This window comes from Macaca mulatta, chromosome 17 (assembly GCF_049350105.2).
Source record: "Macaca mulatta isolate MMU2019108-1 chromosome 17, T2T-MMU8v2.0, whole genome shotgun sequence".
Lineage (NCBI taxonomy): Eukaryota > Metazoa > Chordata > Mammalia > Primates > Cercopithecidae > Macaca > Macaca mulatta.
Window position 1 is genome coordinate 2,445,888 of NC_133422.1, and position 19,358 is coordinate 2,465,245.

The 19,358-nt window shown below is 38.9% G+C and overlaps 1 protein-coding gene and 1 pseudogene across 4 annotated transcripts in view; both read right to left on the bottom strand.

Annotated features, from left to right (window-relative positions):
- MICU2 (mitochondrial calcium uptake 2) overlaps positions 1 to 19,358 on the bottom strand; it is a 107,249-nt gene that overhangs the window by 29,098 nt on the left and 58,793 nt on the right. For 2 of the 4 annotated variants that reach the window (XM_001089388.5, XM_015120728.3), the window contains exons 5-6: positions 4,199 to 4,246; positions 2,508 to 2,590 (exon numbers count right to left, since the gene is read on the bottom strand). In XM_001089388.5, the coding sequence (XP_001089388.3) occupies positions 2,508 to 2,590; positions 4,199 to 4,246 (131 nt within the window). The remainder of the gene's footprint in view (positions 1 to 2,507; positions 2,591 to 4,198; positions 4,247 to 19,358) is intronic. The other 2 variants (XM_077973769.1, XM_015120729.3) reach the window with 1 other exon arrangement.
- LOC114673634 (small nucleolar RNA U13) lies at positions 9,682 to 9,777 on the bottom strand (annotated as a pseudogene).

The window sequence follows — 19,358 nt, forward strand, 5'->3', positions numbered from 1 at the left end:
CTCTACTCAGTCCCCAACTAGCTGCCCACTTTTCATTGTTAAGAGTTCGGTGTCTTTATTTTTTTTACTATTTTTATTGTTATTTTTGAGACAGTTTCGCTCCTGTTGCCCAGGCTGCAGAGTGATGGTGTGATCTTGGCTTACCGCAACCTCTGCTTCCTGGGTTCAAGCGATTCTCCTGTCTCAGCCTCCTGAGTCGCTGGGATTATAGGCATGCACCACCACGCCCGGCTAATTTTTTGTCTTTTTAGTAGAGACGGGGTTTCTCCATGTTGGTCAGGCTGGTCTTAAACTGCCGCCCTCAGGTGATCCGCCCGCCTCAGCCTCCCCAAGTGCTGAGATTACAGGCGTGAGCTACCGTGCCTGGCCCCGAGTTCGGTGTCTTTGAACACTCCCTCTCCAGTTGCTCTTGTCTTCCTCAGACTCCATTATCCTGCACTCTCTGGGCTCTCTGGTATTCTGATCACTGTTCTGCTCCTTCTCTGGTGCATTCTTTGGCTTCTCAACCTCAGTTTGAGCTCGTAAACGAAACACTGCTCCCCCAGGTCTCTGGTCTTAACCCTTTTCACTCTATATTCTTCCCCTTTGGGGTCTTATATTTTCAGGACTTAATTATCCCCCCTATGAGGATGTTCCCCAATCCTGGCCACATTACTGATCTCCAGTTGCTTGCTATACTTGTCCATCTGTAGGAACGTCCATTCAATTGCTCAAGCCCAACATTTCCAAGCTCAGAGTCAGGATCTTTCTCAACTCAGGCCTCCTAAGAATTCTTCAAATGAGGAGGGCTGACACTGAGGAAAGAGCACGGGCTCTAGAACAAGATGGATTTTGAATCAATTTGCATACAGTAAAATGTACCCCCCCCCTTTATTTTGAGACGGAGTCTCGCTCTGTTGCCCAGGCTGGAGTGCAGTGGCGGGATCTCGGTTCACTGCAAGCTCTGCATCCCGGGTTCATGCCATTCTCCTGCCTCAGCCTCCCAAGTAGCTGGGACTACTGGCGCTCGCCACAACGCCCGGCTACATTTTTGTATTTTTATTAGAGACAGGGTTTCACCATGTTAGCCAGGATGGTCTTGATCTCCTGACCTCGTGATCCACCCACCTCGGCTTCCCAAAGTGCTGGGATTACAGACGTGAGCCACCGCGCCCGGCAACTGTACCCCTTTAAAATGCATTTTTTGCTTTCAGGATCATGCAACCGGATGAGTTTTGACAAATTTATATACCAATGTAACCACCACTCCAAAGAAGATTTAAGATATTTCCAGTACTCCAAAAGTTCTCTCGTTTTTCTTTGCAGTCAATTCCTCACTCCCTCCTGGCCTCAGGCAACCAGTGATCTGCTTTTATTAGGCAAGTCCCCTTTTCTGAAACTTCACATAGATGTAATCATATAGTATGTACTCATCCATGTTGCTGCATTTATCAGTGGTTTGTTCCTTTTTACTGTTAAGTATTCTATTGTATGGATCCTATTCGTTTATCTACTCACTTGATGAACATTTTGGTTGTTTCTAGTTTTGGCTATCATGAATACGGTCTTGGGTGAATACGTTTTCCTTGACTAAATAAGAGTGGAATTGCTAGGTCATATGCCAAGGATATATTTTACTTTAAAAGAAGCTGCCAGGTTTTGTTTTCTAACATTTGTGTATCATTTTATTCCCACCAGCAATGTAAGAGGTTCATTTGCTTCATATCACAAAGGCTTTTAAAAAAATGTCGTAAGCCATTTATGTACACGCCTAATTTGTTATTTACATAAGCACTCATTAATTCCTCAATGATAGCTAGTATGTGCTAAGCACTATGCTATATATTTATCTATGTTTTCTTTTCTCCATAAAGCACAGCAATAGATTAAAGACACTTAACCCTAACTGGCACATACCAAACTGTTGATGTGCATTGAGGTATTTTTTATTTTTATTTTTTTGTATTACCACCAAATTTTTGGGAACAGAGTAAAATTTACTTGTTGGGTGTTCTACAGTTACATCTTAGAAAATACCATTTAAACACGTTTTCAGCTCTTCAAATATTAGCCTTAGAGCAAATTCCTGGAAAATTTGTACCAATTTATAACTATTGCGGCATTTTCACTTTTTTCCAATTCTTTATGAAGGCTTAAGTTTTTATTATGTCTATTATTTTTGTATTTCTTTAATAATTTTTAGTATTTTAGCATATCTTCAACATATATTCTTTAAAAAATATATATCCTATGGAACTCTTACCATATTATTTGCTGAAATCATAAAAATATAACCCTAAAAAACAGATGCTTCAGCTTACTTCTCTTTTTGGAATCTTATACAGTTCACTTATTGGTGTCTTCACGGCTGTATTACAGAAAATTTAGTATTTCTGAATGTCCAAATAATTTCCTGATAGTTCATATGCAAACAATGAATACAATTTTGATTTTAATGGAAATGTAAAATCATCACACAAACATCCAGGTATTTTATGATAAACCTAAAATAATTAGCATCTACTTACCTTAAAAAATTCCCTTTTTTCAATCATCTCATTACCATCTGTATCCAGCATTTTAAAAGCAACGTGAAATCCAGAATGGGGTTCTGCAGTGAAGTGAAAAATGAATATTTAAATGTTGATGAAAAGCAAGTTGGAGAGATCTTCAAATTTGACATAAACTAGCAGAAACTGTATAAGTAAGTGCCTACTCAGAAAAATAATGATTTCTTTTTTTTTTTTTTTTTTTGAGACGGAGTCTCACACTGTGCCCAGGCTGGAGTGCAGTGGCGCAATCTCGGCTCACTGCAAGCTCTGCCTCCCGGGTTCCCGCCATTCTCCTGCCTCAGCCTCCTGAGTAGCTGGGACTACAGGCGCCCGCCACCGCGCCCGGCTAATTTCTTTTTGTATTTTTAGTAGAGACGGGGTTTCACTGTGGTCTCGATCTCCTGACCTTGTGATCCGCCCGCCTCGGCCTCCCAAAGTGCTGGGATTACAGGCTTGAGCCACCGCGCCCGGCCAATAATGATTTCTTATACCAATTCCAAAGGCTGATATTTGGTGTCATGGCTTTGTTCCCTGCTTCTCCAACACCCTTTCCACAGGTGCTGTTGCTCTGCCAGTAAGTGTTCTGCCTTTCAATGCAAAATTAGTTTGTAGGCTTAATTTATTTCTTTAGCTCTAGTAGGGGCTTTTCTATATTCTTACAGGACCTTGGTTATTTTCAAATTAATGATTACTTTTTATTTCCCTTTCTCAGAGTACCTAAAAAAAAAAAAAAAAAACCAATGTATTTTGCAATCATTTTAGACTTACAGAAATTTTGTAAAATAGTACAGAGAGTCGAGAGAGTCCCCATATACTCTTTCCTCAGCTTCCTCTAATTTTTCTTTTCTTCTTTTTTTTTTGAGACAGGGTCTCACTCTGCCACCAGGCTGGAGTGCAGTAGCGTGATCACAGCTCACTGCAGCCTCAACCTGCTGGGCTCAAGCAATCTTCCCACCTCAGCCCCAACAAGTAGTTGGGACTACAGGTGTGCACCATCACACCTCGCAAATTTTTAAATTTTTCTGTAGAGATGGGGTTTTACCATGTTGCCCAAGCTGGTCTCAAACTCCCGGGCTCAAGCTAAAGTGCTGGGGTGAGCCACCGCACCTGGTCTTTCTCCAATGTTAACATCTTACATAACCACAGTACATTTATAAAGACTAATAAATTAACATGGCACAGCATTATGAACTACACTATCGACTTTATCTGGGTTTCACGTTTTTTCACTAATGCTGTTTTCCTATTCCAGGATTAAATATAAGATACCATGTTGTATTTATCTGTCATGTCTCCTGAGTCTTCTCTAATCCGTATCAGTGTCCCAGTCTCTCCTCATTTTCCGTGACCTTCACATTTTGAAGAGCACTGGTCAGGTATTTTGTGTAATGTCAGATAAGCATTTTTAAAGGCAAGACTACCACTATGATTCTCTTGTTCAACAAACTTCCTATTAAAGAGACAGAGCGACGGGCTGCTACAGTGCATAGGAGGTAGAAGAGACCCACAGGGATAACCTAATCCAACATTATCATTTTGTAGATATAGAAACTAAGGTATCAATAATGTTTTTAACGATAAAGACACAAATACCAAGCTTTTAAAATCCTGTTTGGTAAGAACACAGAATTCCACATGATCTCTGAGAAAAACTGTGGGATACTTACTAGTGAGGATTGTAAGCAAGAAAAGATACTCAGTATATGAAATTAGCCCTGAAAGAGATAAAATAAAAACATACCAGAAAATAAGCTTTAGAATATACAGAGACATTAACATTGAAATTTCACCGAATAAAAAAATAATTTTACTTGAAATTACCTCTCTTTGATGCAGTGGACATTTTTTATAATAGTTGAAGTAGAGTCCTAATACTTAAAAAAAGAAACTATGGTTCATCAGGTACTGTTACTAGTAAGGAGGTTGTGACGGTTGGTGTTAAGTGTCAGTTTGACTGTGTCAGACTGAACATCTTGAGCAGCCAGATTAAACATGGTTTCTGGGTGTGTCTGTGAGATGAGCATTTAAATTGGTAAAGCAGGCTGTCCTCCAGTGAGGGTGAGCATTATCCACTCTGCTGAACAAAAAGCGGAGGAAGGAGAAATTCACCCTTTTTCCTGCCTCACTTCTTGAGCTGGGACATTTTATCTTCTACCCTCAGACTGGGGTTGACACCACTAGCTCCCCTGGTTCTCAGGCCTCCAAACGAGGACTGAATTACACCACCAGCTTTTCTGGGTCTACAGCTTGCAGATGGCAGATCACGGGACTTCTGTACCTCCATAATTGCATGAGCCAATTCTTCACAGCAAATCTATCTGTATCTCCTATTGGTTCTGTTTCTGTGGAGAACATTGACTAATACAGAAAAGGAGTGGAAGCTGGCTTGCACATAACAGGCATCCACGACAAGTTTTATTTACATGGCACTTTACGTAACTTCTAATTAAATTTTTACTATTCACAGCACCTCAAGTGAAGCAAATTTATAAATGCAGTAGAATAACAGAGACTTGGATATACTGAGAGTCAAATTACATTATTTAAAATGTAGTAATTAGTTCTTTGTAGCAGTTACTTTATTTTTCCTTTGGAAAATCATTCTTAGACAGTTTCAAATATGCAGTTTGGGTAGGATGACCCTACTTTTGCCTCTGCAAGTAAATGCTAATTGGCTAAAGCCAATCACTGCATTTCTGTGGAACTGATGCAGGGATGGGCAAGTAGCTCAGGCCCAAGCTAATAAGCAGGTTGCGCTGTCTGGTTCCAGGGACTGGTTCAGGGATGGGCTCACATCTAAGTTGGGCCACTCAGAGTAGTACAGCAGGATTTCTGATGCAAATGCTGGATAACTGACTTTCACATTTTTATTTTGTGCTGGGCTTTGGCGATGTGAGAATGTTATTCTCAGGAATGTGAGGCAATGGAGAGAGTGCCTGGAACTGCCAGTGGCCAGTATTTAGAGCACGAGAATGTAGCCAGTCTTTAACTGCCAGATCAGAAAATGAATATGGTGATGTTTGAGCCCTGGATGAAGTTGGGTTTGAAGCTAACTGTGTCTAGTCACTAAACTTTCTTGCTTGCTCAAGTATATTGTGTCAGGTTTTAGGTTGCTTACAATGAAAAAAATTACATTAAATATCAAAACGGTATCTCAAAAACCATGGCTTCTTGATAAGCTAAACAACAATTGCTCCCTCCGGATCAAAAGATTGGTATAATAGCAAAATGCACAATTAACAATTAAAAACACTTTTTTAGTCATGGAAAACTTGAATCACATGCAACAACAGAGAGAATAATATGAATTATATATAATTATACTAAATAACACAATGCAACTCAGCGCCAATAATTATCAACTCATGGCAGGTCTTGCTTTATCTATATTCCTTTTCACTCCCTACCTGCCACTGGATTATTGTGAAACAAAACCCACATATATATATCATTTCATAGTAAAAAATTCAGCCTGTGTATCTAAAAAAACCTCCCTGCCAAATCGTTACCACACCTAAAAAAGTATCAATAATTCCTTAACATTTTCAAATTCAAATCAGCATTATCAAGTTTCCTGTTTCAGACAAGTTTTCAGGTATATTCAGATGAGCATCCAAAGAAAAGTCCTTACATTGCACTTGGTAAGTAGATCTCTTAAATCACCTGTTTTTAAATATTGTGGTAAAATAAACATAACATACAATTCACCACTTAAACCATTGTTAAATTTGGTAGTATTAAGTACATTCTCAGTGTTGTACAACCATCATCAGAAATTTTTCATCATGCTAAACAGAAGAACTGTACACATTAAACGTTAACTCCTGAATCCCACCACCCATTCCTGCCTCTAGCCCCTGTAAACTCTATTCCACTTTCCGTCTCTGTGAAGTTGCCTATTCTATCTAGGTACCTCATATAAGATGAATTATACGATATTTGTCCTTTTGTGACTTATTTCACTTGGCATAATGTTTTAAAGGTTCATTCATACTGCAGCATGTGTCAGAATTTCCTTCCTTTTTAAGGCTGAATAATATTCCATTGCACGTATGTACCACATTTTGTTTATCCATTCACCTGCTGATGGACACTTGGGGTGTTTCTACCATGTGGCTACTGTGAATAATGCAGCTACAAATATTGGTGTACAAATATTTGTCTGAGCCCCTGCTTTCATTTCTTTTGGGTATATACCCAGAAGCAGAACTGCTGCATCATACGGTAATGCTGTTGTAATTTTTTTTTTTTTTTTTTTTGAGAGGGAGTCTCGCTCTGTCGCCCAGGCTGGAGGGCAGTGGCCGGATCTCAGCTCACTGCAAGCTCCGCCTCCCGGGTTCACGTCATTCTCCTGCCTCAGTCTCCCGAGTAGCTGGGACCACAGGTGCCGCCACCTCGCCCGGCTAATTTTTTTGTATTTTTAGTAGAGACGGGGTTTCACCGTGTTAGCCAGGATGGTCTTGATCTCCTGACCTCGTGATCCGCCTCGGCCTCCCAAAGTGCTGGGATTACAGGCTTGAGCCACCGCGCCCGGCCAACACTGTTTAATTTTTGAGGAATCACCCTACCTTTTCCACAGCAGCTGTGGAAATACAAATTTCTACCAAATTTTTCCACATCCTCAACACTTGTATTTTCTGCTTTTTTTTTTTTTTTTAAGTTGCCAACCTAATGAATGAAACGTGCTATCTCATTGTGGCTTTGATTTGCATTTCCCTGATGATCAGTGATGTTGAGTATCTTTTCATGTGCTTATTAGCCATGGGTATATCTTATTCTGAGAAATTTCTATTTGAGTCCTTTTCCCATTAAAAAACTTTTGTATAGTTCTTTATATATGCTGGTTATTATCCCTTATAATATAAACGTATACAATTTGAAAATATTTTCTCCCATTTGTGGATCTTTTTTTCACTCTCTTGACAGTGTTCTTCGATTCACAAATGTTCTTAATTTTGATGTAGTCTAATTTATTTATTATTTTCTTTTTTTTTTTTTTTGATCAAAGTCTCACTCTGTTGCCCGGGCTAGAGTGTAGTGGTACAGTAATGGCTCACTGCAGCCTTAACCTCCCAAGTTCAAGTGATCCTCCCACCTCTCAGCCTCCTGAGTAGCTGGGACCACAGGCATGTGCCACCATGTCCAGCTAATTAAAATACTTTTTTTTTTTTTTTTTTTTTTTTTTTTGCAGAGACAGGGTCTTCCTATGTTTCCCTGGCTGGTGTCGAACTCCTGGGCTCAAGTGATCCTCCTGCCTTGGCCTCCCAAAGTGCTGGGACTGCAGGTGTGAGCCACTGTGCCCAGCCTTCCCGTCTCTTAAGCCTCTCTTATAGGTTTTCTCCCTTGTCTTTTTTGCCCCTACCTTTCAATTTAATTGTTGAAAAAGTCATTTGTCCTATAAAATTTCCAACAGTCTATAAAGTTCTGATGACTGTATGTCCTTGGTAACATTTCATATGTTCTTCTACCTTCTGTATTTTCTACAAACGGTACTTAAATCCAGATGTGTGCTAAGATTCAAGTTTGGTTTTGACAAGAATTCTTCACACATGGTGTATACTTCCATTAGGAGGCCAAAACGCAGATGTTTACAGAAAATACTAGATACCTTAGAGAGATAGGAATAGTAAGAGTTACAAGAGTTTAGAAAAATGTGCAAGCATTTCCAGAGTTTAGATGATCAAAGGTGCCACAGAGGAAGTAATTCTAACAGTAATCTTCGAATGATTGGTAAAAATTTTAATTAAGTGGATGTGGTATAAATAGGAAACCTATTTAAGATAGATGAAGCTGAATATGAAAACTGCAAAGTGGCCGGGCGCGGTGGCTCAAGCCTGTAATCCCAGCACTTTGGGAGGCCGAGACGGGCGGATCACGAGGTCAGGAGATCGAGACCATCCTGGCTAACACAATGAAACCCCGTATCTACTAAAAATACAAAAAAATTAGCCGGGCGAGGTGGCGGGCGCCTGTAGTCCCAGCTACTCGGGAGGCTGAGGCAGGAGAATGGCGTAAACCCGGGAGGCGGAGCTTGCAGTGAGCCGAGACAGCGCCACTGCACTCCAGCCTGGGCGACAGAGCAAGACTCCGTCTCAAAAAAAAAAAAAAAAAAAAAAAAGAAACCTGCAAAGTGATTGTCTGAAATAACGCCATGTGGAAGCCGCAATGGGAAAAACTACTATGGTAGTTCAGGCAGGAAGAATAAAGACCCGCAGAGGGTGATGACATTGGGAATGTATTTACCCTTCTGTGCTGGGCACCATACCCTAATGGCTCCCAAGCAAATAAAAGAAGGACTCGGGGCCAAAGGTAGTTCAGAGCAAGGCAGGCAAAAATGGTATATTAGATGATTCCATGTTTTAACTATAAGTAAATATTTTAAATGTTTTCAATGGCTTCCTTTTACTGAATTACCAACTTTTTGTTGTTTCTATTTTGGAGCAGGTGTACTTTTCTTTAATAAAAAAACTATAACACATTTTCAGATTTTCTTTTGCTTTAAACTATTTAGACCTTCTATAAAAGGAGAGTAAATTAAATGTGTTTTGTCATATCTTGTACCTGGGAGAAGTGCTCTAATGTCAGCTGAAAGATCAAAGTATTTCATTCTTTGGCAGTCTTAAGAATTTTTCTCATTTTCAAAGGAATATGGCAATGTGAAAAAAAATGGCCAAACCTCTAGACTCTACTGGGCTTGTTGCCAAAAGGAGACCGTGCTTTTCTTCTCTTTAGACACAGGTACAGATCCTTTATGCAAGCAGAACTTTTTGAAAAAGAAAATTCCAGTGTCTTTCTTTGAAATACTGACTTAAATAAAAAGCTTGAATAATCAGAGTTGAGACAGTATAAAAACAGTACCTTTCACTCTCAAGGTGGGTTATAAATAAACAAGGTAGTTCTACAACAGCATTCTAGGCATTTGCCCTCTGAAAATGTTTTTAAAGAAAACTGACACACGAGAATATTGACAGGAGAAACAGCTTAATATATATTTGTTATATCTAACTGCAAAGTAAATGCTGTTAAATGGCAATGATTCAAAACCGTATTAGGACAGTATTTTAAATAATTTATGTTCAAAAGTTTGTTAAAGAATCTCTTAAGAGGGGCACTAGAAGAAACGAGTAAGTTCTGATTTTTCCCCTCTTCACGTCAGACAACCAATGTGTTGTCCTTGTAACAAGGTTTGAGGGAGGCGCATCTCACTCATGAGTGTGAAAGCCCAATCATCACACCTCAGATGAATAAATTCTGTCAAACAGTGTTCATCTAGAAATATTAAGATAGAACCATTCTAAAATACGATCTGCTGTTAAGTACAATTTTGTGAATCCTGTTTTCCAAAGAGATTGGATTATCCCATCTATTGTAAAAATGTATTTATATCTTACAACATATCTCATAATTTATATTCAGTATATTTTTGAGGATGGTATTAAAATTATGCTCAGTTTAAAATATATATATAATAATTTACAACTTATTATTCCTTATAATAATACACGTTGGTAAATTATTTTCTCATTTTAAGAATGTACTACCTTTTGCTAGTTATGATAGAGTATAAATTTTGATAGTTTCTTATATGTGTTAAAATGGAATATTTCAAAGGGTCCCAAGTTTAACTAACTAAGTTTTACATTGTTTTTCTTCAAACCACTATTAACAGCAACAGTGAAGGATACCTTTAAAAAGTGTATCTTCTGAATCTCTTATAAAATATTTACATTAGTGTTTTTTTCTTTAAGTTAGAAATGTACACGTCAACTCATGTATTTCAGAGAACTAAAAAGTAACTGTAGTCTTTCCTCAAGATGTTTCCCTATTGCACTAATAAACACTTTTTTCCTATAGTATCAGATCACAATCAACATTATAGACAAGATATACAAAAGTCTCAGCCCTTCCACTGTACTGGGCTTCCTCACAATTTAATAAACAATTCTACTGTTTTCTGTTTGTTTAGTCAAAAACAATTTATTAAACATATACCATGTGCTAACTATTGTGCTTAGACCTCACAAGTTTACAAGGAAAAGGCCTTTTCCCTCAAGGAATTTATATTCTAAGAAGTTAGCAGATGACACATAAACAAGCAATTACAATAAAATATGATGAGAAAGAATATATAAAGAATGATGAGAATGCAGGGGAGGAAACAATTCTTTCTACTGAAGAAGTTAAAAACGACTCCCATAAGAAGTGAAGCTTGGGCTAAATCTCCAATGAACAGAAGGCTGGGAGAAGGCGGTGAGTCAGAGAGTAGAGGGAAGACAGAGAACGGCACAGGCAAAGAGAACAGTGTGTGCAAAAGCATGAAAGTGTGAACAGACATGGCACACTGTGTAGAATGGCAAGAGAGGACAGCAGGGAAGCTTGTGCAGGGTGCAGGCCACAAAGGGCTTATATACACCAAACTAAGGAAGTTAGATTTTATTTATTAAGTGACAAAGTCACTTGATCTGTTTCCTATTCTCTAGAGGTAGGGAGAAGAGAAGATGAATTCAGTAAATACTTAGGTAAAATTGGAAAGACTTTGTGTTTGATTGAATATGAAGGGTGGGACAGGCAAAGAGAGAGAGAAAGGGGTCTAAGCTATTTCTTGGGTTTGGGTGAGTTGGATGAAAGCTGTTACTACCAAATGAGATCAAGAATACAGGAAGTGTTGGTTTAGGGGGAAGATGGTGAGTGCAGTTTGGCATATTCTGAATCCAAGGTAACTGAGGGATATCCAAAAGCAGGTGTCTGGCAGCTGGTTTGTATATACATAAATGGCTGAGGCTCAGGAGTGTAGCCTGGGCCAGAGGCACTGAAAGAGATTTGGGAGTCACCTCATGAACGCCAAAACCAAGGAGGCTGAAGAGTAGCAGTAAGTGAAGGACAAAATTCTACGAAGTGCCAATGTTTAATAGGCGGGAGGTGGAAGAGGGCCAATGACAGAGAGACTAGGACAGTGTGGTTTCAGAGAAATCAAGAGGACTTCTGACACAAAGATTTGCCTAATAAGAGATCTTTTGTTGACACGATCTCAGGCACTGTGTCAGAAGTTTCACGTAAGTCACTGTAACCTTGAAGTAGATATTATCATCTCTATTTTACAGATGAAGTAATAAGCAGCTCATAAACCACAAGCTACACAGGAGCTGGGAGACTCTCTATATATTCAGCCTGCGAAGGCTTCTCACAATTAGGGACACTCTTCTTCCAGCTAGAATGTGGTACAGTAGATGTGTTGGGGGGATGGAGAAGGGGAAGGATCAGGGTTGAGACTCCAACCAGAGTGGGGTCTCAGAGTCTAAGTTAAGGGTGGCCAGCATTCAGATGAATGGTGAGAGAGCAGATCTTACACCTTGCCTTTCATGATACTTCCAACTCTTCCTAATTCTGTAACTCTCCAGTTCTGCCTCATCTTTTACCTGCCAATTGCTTAATTTTCTTGTCATCCTTAAGCTACAACTTCCAGTCCTGATTTCCCTGCCAGTCCTTTATGAATGTAGGAATGTAAGCTGATTTTCCTCCCACAGTCACTGCATGTACATTTTAAAAACTTATCTTTGACTTTGTAATGAACGCTATCCATATTCTCTATCCTATCTATTCTCTATCTATATATCTTCATCTCTATCCTATATTCTCTATCAGCCATTTACTGTTTCTGGTTCCTCTTAAAGCCTCCTTCCCTCATCCCTTCCCCTCTCATCATGCTCATTTCTCTATTTATCGCATGAACATCTTCATGGACTTTGCCTAAGGGGGAAAATCCTTCCTATTTATTTTCCTGACAGTTCATCACTAAGGTCTTTCTCCCAGTCATAGGAAATACTGGGTCTTAATTCTCCTTAAAAAAAAAAAAAAAAAAAATCCTGGAAATATATGATTAATGCTCTTGTTCATTCTGAGAACATAAAAAGTACTCCAGCTATGTAAATAACAAAGAAAGAAAATTATCTAATGAGAAAAATGTGTGTGCAGGCTGATGAATTTATCTCCTTGATAGTTAGAAAGATTATCTACGTCTCTCTCTCTGAAAGTTAAAAAAAATAAAAATAAGGCTGGGCGCGGTGGCTCATGCCTGTAATCCTAGCACTTTGGGAGGCCGAGACGGGCGGATCACAAGGTCAGGAGATCGAGACCATCCTGGCTAACACGGGGAAACCCCGTCTCTACTAAAAAAATACAAAAAACTAGCCAGGCGAGGTGGCAGGCCCCTGTAGTCCCAGCTACTCGGGAGACTGAGGCAGGAGAATGGCGTGAACCCGGGAGGCGGAGGTTGCAGTGAGCTGAGATCCGGCCACTGCACTCCAGCCTGGGCGACAGAGCGAGACTCTGTCTCAAAAAAAAAAAAATAAATAAAAAATAAATAAAAATAAAAAGAAGTTGCTGGGGCGGCCACTGAGGGGGTCGGGGAGGCTGTGCAAGGTGGCGAGCCCGGGCAGCCAGAGTGGCCCCTGTCCCAGCTGCAGCACGAGGAAGAGATGGCGGCCGAGGCCAGGGAAGCCGTGGTGTCCCCCATGGACGATGGGTTTCTGAGCCTGGACTCGCCCTCTGACGTCCTGTACAGCGACAGAGCAGAATGGGCTGATATAGATTCAGTACTGCAGAATGATGGCCCCAATCCCATGGTCCAGATCATTTATAGTGACAAATACACACTCTGGAAATGATTAAACTAGTACCACACAATGAAAGTGCATGGAACTATTTGAAAGGGATTTTGCAGGATCGTGGTCTTTCCAAATATCCTGATCTGTTAGGTCAATTACTTGATTTACAACCAAGTCATAGTTCCCCCTACCTAATTGCCTTTCTCGTGGCTATCTATGAAGACATGCTAGAAAGCCAGTGTGACAATAAGGAAAACATTCTTAATAAAGCATTAGAGTTACGTGAAATCCTAGCTCAAGAAAAGGACCCTATAAAAAAGGAATATTGGAGATATACTGGGAGATCCCCTCAAAGCAAACACAGCATAGAAAATGACTCACCAACAAATGTACAGCAATAACACCATCCAGAAGAACTTGATGGAATGCTTTTATTTTTTATTAAGGGACTCTGCAGGAGTTTAAAACGAGAGTGATCCTTCCCTTTGCCTGTGGTGTAAAAGTGCATCACACAGGTGTTGCTTTTTAACAAGAACTGATGCTCCTTGGGTGCTGCTGCTACTCAGACTAGCTCTAAGTAATGTGATTCTTCTAAAGCAAAGTCATTGGATGGGAGGAGGAAGAAAAAGTCCCATAAGGGAACTTTTGTAGTCTTATCAACATGTAATCTAATCCCTTAGCATCAACTTCTCCCTCAGTGGTACACGCGTCAAGATTTGTAGCAGTAATAACTGCAGGTCATTTGTATGTAATGGATATGAGGTAGCTGAAGTTTGGTTCAGTAAGCAGGGAATATAGTGGTTCCATCAGAGCTGGTCTGCACACTCACATTATCTTGCTATCACTGTAACCAACTAATGCCAAAAGAATGGTTTTGTAATAAAATTATAGTTGTATCTAAAAACAACAACAAACAAAAAAAGAAGTTACTGATATTCTTTCTCAGTATCCTCTGAAAACAAGTACCTATGTTTTCTTTCTTATGGCACAGAAGCAGCAAAGTTGGTAAAGAAATACTACAATCCTTCTGGAGACCAGAACCCTGACTTCCAGATGTGACTACAATCTAACAGGATTCTCTGATGCAGACTGGCAGGAGGGATGAACAGCCCTCCCAAGTCTTCCTCTGCCAATATGAAAAACTGCTCCACAACTCTTGCCCCTGTACATAGTGGCTGAATGAAGAGAACACTGATCTCAATTTCAGGAAGAGACTAAAGAACATCTGCAGGTTTTCCTTCTATCTGAAGAATCAAAACTGTAATTAAACTGCAATAACTTTCTACCTTGTCTTCAAATCTCATTGTCACTTTCAAAACTTCCATTAACCCATTTCATATAATCTCGACTACAATCTGCTATCTTCTTCATACCAAGAAAATAAAATGTTTGCTTACTGCTCTTTGAAATTCCAACTCTTTTCATACTTATGCCTCAAAAATATTATGTCAATAAAAAAAATTACTTTTCATTTGCCAAGTACTCTCCCAATTTTCTCCAAAGTTTGTTAAATCTCATTCAAATCTTCACTATCTCCCACGAGACAGAGAATTTCTCAGTGCTCTTTCAGGACTGACCAGTGGGCCCCTTCCTTCAAACTCACCCACTAGAATGATCTAATTATTTGCTTCCCCAGCTTAGGTGGTTCTTGTTGAATTTCGTCAAAAGAGACAGAGAGGAAACAACTAGGATGGAGAGAAAAGCAACACAACAAAGTCTGGGGTCATAGAAGCCAAAACGAGGGGCTGTTCTGATGTAGATTATAGATCAAATACTGCCGGGGTCACGTAAGCTGGGACTACAAAATGTCCTCATTAAACCAACGAGTTCACTGGTGATCATGACAAAAACGTCCACAGTGGGGTGGGTACCAGGCTGAAATGAGCGGAAGAACGAATGAGAGGTTAGGAAGTGAACACAACACACTGGGGAGATATGGGAGTAAAGGAAAATGTTTTCCCCTAAAAAATGGGACACACTTTTAAGTTTACATAAGGTAGGAATAAGGTAGAGAGAAACAGACTGGTGATGTAGTAAACTAGGGAAAAATATCAAAGTAGAAAGGTCTTGAAAGGGCAAGAAAAGAGGCCTAGAGCAAATACAGAGACATGGGCTGATGGTGCAAGGACTAGATCTTCCATAAAGAGAGCGCAGACAGACAAGATAGATGCAGCTGTAAGAGGCAGAAGCAACAGCAGATTTGGAGGTGAGTTCTTTTTTCCCTTTACGTAAAGGAAAAAATGCCTTAAAAAGTTTATTAAATTCCACGGTGTATAGGATATACTTCATAATGAATTCAATTAATTTTAATAATTATCTTTATGATTCTGAGTATAGAATGATTTTAGATATATATTTTTGTAATCAATAGTAAGGCAGTGCAATTTTTAAAAATTCTATTTGTGTTTAATACTGCCACAATCAGATTTTTCTTCAATTAAGTGACTGCATTTTGTGACTAATACACTTTGAAATAACTGTATACCACATTAAATATGGTAATACATGAAATAGCCCTAATTTAAAAAAAAATATCTAGCTTGGGAAAAGAAAAAATATCCTACTACAGTTGCAGGTCATTAACTATTAAGCTGACAAAACACTGCTCATTAGGAGGCAGAATTTTCTTCTAGTATATCTTAGAAATAACTCACATCCAAATGAAGTATTTTGATAAAGAAGAAATAAAAATTAGATAATTTCATGTTTTTATTCAGATATTTGATAAAGAGGAGGCTGAGGCATGAAAATTACTTGAACCCGGGAGGTGGAGGTTGCAGTGAGCTGAGATAGCGCCACTGCGCTCTAGCCTGGGCATCAGACTCTGTCTCAAAAAAAAAAAAGAGTTGATGCATTATTTCTAAAATGTATGAAAGCAGTACTACAAAATGGATCTAATTTTGTTGACAAAATAATACCAATTAATCCTTTTTAAATTTTTAAATATTTTCTGTTCCTTTTCTTTTTTTTGAGACAAGGTCTTACTCTGTCACCCAGGCTAGATTATAGTGGTACAATCATGGTTCACTGAAGCCAACTTCTTAGGATCAAGTGATTCTCTCCTACCTCAGCCTCCCGAGTAGAGGGTATTACAGGCGTGAGCCACCATGTGCAGCTAATGTTTATATTTGTTGTGGAGACGGGGTCTCCCTATGTTGCCTAGGTTGGTCTTGAACTTCTGGGCTCAAGTGATCCTCCTGCCTTGGCCTCCCAAAGTGCTGGGGTTACAGGCATGAGCCACCATGCCTGGCCCCAATTAATACTAATTGGGAAGAAGACCAACATAAATTATTGAAAGTTTTAACTGAGAAATATTTTAAAAACATGTAGTCTTCATATTTTCAATACACGGAAAGGCTAAAACTATATAGCAAAAATACTCAAGGGACTCACTGAAATAGATCAGGATAATTTGTAATTAGCATGTAGTTAATTTTAGATGAGCATCTATTATGTGTCAGAGAATGTTTTTAGACAACATACCAAGCAATTGGGGATATAAAAATAACCACACATATTTTTCCACTTTGAGAACTTACGGTTTAATTAAGAAAGATTAGAAACCAGAGAGTACAGTATAACAAAATATAAAAAATGAGAAAGCATAAGACTCTGTTTACTAGTTTCACAGATGACTTCATAGAGTAGGGGAGCTGAGAAGTGGGAGCTGTTTAGCAGGTAGCAGGAGTATGGTATTCCATATAAAGGTCATAGGCAGCACTTGAGGCGCTTCCAGGAGTCTGGAACATGAATGCAGTGATGAAGCTGTACGGGTACTTCTTTTCAGAAGCACAGTATGCTTCTAAGGTCTTGAAATGAGTTTCTCTTTTCAGTTTTTAAAGATTAATCTCTTATCTCTTAATTTTTTTTCTTAAGATGACTTAAATTTTCTCTTTTCAGTTTTTATTTTATGCATTTTTCTTGAAAACAGTTTTTAATAGAATTTCTAAAATCACATTATATTTACGGAGAGTTTTACACAAAAGCTGAATTAATCTACTCTGGTTCTCATATTCTGCCCTTAGGTCAAAATTACTATAGAACCCTCCTCAGCCTTATTTCAGGAAAAACACATCACATAATCATAAGATAGTTCAGTTTATATCCACAGAGATTATCTGAGTTTTCGCAACTGGTAAACATCTTTCTTAAAAATCTCAAAATGCTTCCAGAAAAGTCTACATCATGGAAAAAGCTCTGATCTAAATATCAGTACTTGAACTTTAAACATTTTGCTTAAAATCTACTTTAAAATGCCAAATTAGTAATTTTCTAAAGTAAAACCTTACAAGATATTTATTAACTTTGATTTTTAAAATACCATTTATTTACAAACTCATTAACAAGAGGCTAAGGCCCAGTTAATATTAAATCTTACAAAAAACATATAGCAGTATTACCAATTATAAACTTAAAATGTACCAGACACATAGTAAGAAAACTAAAACCAACTTGCCCAAGGTTACACAGGTAACTAATAGAGCTAGGAATCTAAACCAGGCTTAAAACCCATGTTCTTAATATTTTTTAAGGCTACATACCAGATACCATAAATGTTTAAAACATCTTATTTTATTAAATTCTTTCAACAATCCCATAAGGAAGGCATTATTATCTTATTTTAAAAGGTGATGAAAGTGAGGATGAAAGAGATTAAGTAATTTCCTCAGGTAATAAAACTAGGAAAAATTTGAATTTAAGTCTGTCAACTTCAAAACACGCACTTTTGTTCACTAACCATATACTACATTCCAGTAAATTCCCACTATAAAAAATTTAGGAGCTTGTTAACCTCAAAGTATATAGGGATGTTCTGGCTAGGACTGGAAGGAATTGGTAAGGGGTGGGGTGAAATGCGTGTAAAGATAAGTAGACAGTTTAGTATAAGGGACTAATACTCGTAGAATATAATGAAAGTCTACTAAATATTGATACACTGAGGAATGTGCAGAAATAGATATTTATCAAAAATAAACAATAAGTGATTAATATTGATTTTATGGAGTTATTATACCTTTGTCATATTTTTCTTTTCCATGGAGTGTTATGTGATAAACTTATTCTCAATTTGAAACTAATTTTTTTTTTTTGAGACACGGTCTTGCTCTGTTGCCCACGTGACCACACACAGCTCACTGCAATTGCAACCTCGACCTCCCGAGCTCAAGCGATCCTCTCACCTCACCCTCCCAAGTAGCTGGGACTACAGGTGTGCATCACCACACCTGGCTAATTTTTCTTCTATATTGTTTGTAGAGATGGAGACTTGCTACACTGCCCAGGCTGGTCTTGAACTCCTGGGCTCAAGCTATCCTCTTGCTTTGGCCTCTCAAAGTGCTGGGATTACAGGTGTGAGCCAATGCACTCAGCCGTAAAATTAATGTTGATTTGAGAATGTTGTAAATCTCTTGAGATAACTATAAAAGCTCTGCTGCATTCAATGAAAGGTTATAAACCACTGATTTAGAAATCACATTTGTTTCTTAATTCTCCAATTCCTTCTTTAGATAACAGGAAAGAATAATTAATTTACCACCTACTGGCCGGGCGCGGTGGCTCAAGCCTGTAATCCCAGCACTTTGGGAGGCCGAGACGGGCGGATCACGAGGCCAGGAGATCGAGAGACGATCCCGGCTAACACAGTGAAACCCCGTCTCTACTAAAAAATACAAAAAAACTAGCCGGGCGAGGTGGCGGGCGCCTGTAGTCCCAGCTACTCGGGAGGCTGAGGCAGGAGAACGGGGTAAACCCAGGAGGCGGAGCTTGCAGTGAGCTGAGATCCGGCCACTGCACTCCAGCCTGGGTGACAGAGCAAGACTCCGTCTCAAAAAAAAAAAAAAAAAAAAAAAATTTACCACCTACTTCAGGTGAACACTTTTTCTACACTTATAAAATAGAGTGGTCCATCTCTCAGGTCCTTGATAACTTTCACTAAATTAACTATGCCAACTACTTCTATTTTAAATATCTATTTCTACGATCACTCCCTGAATCCTGAAATCACCTACAAGTGCTTCAGCTTAGAAACTGTAAATTCAGACACCTACTCTACGACCACGGTTCCTTTCTGCTCTTGGACACCCACCACATCTGTTTTCAACCTCACTGGCAGCCTTCTCTCCAGGCTTTTTTCCTCTTCCTGGAGTTTATCATGAAATGGGATTTTTTTTCCCCCTTTTGACTTTCCTACTTTCTTTTTAAATTTTTCTTCCTATTTTACTTT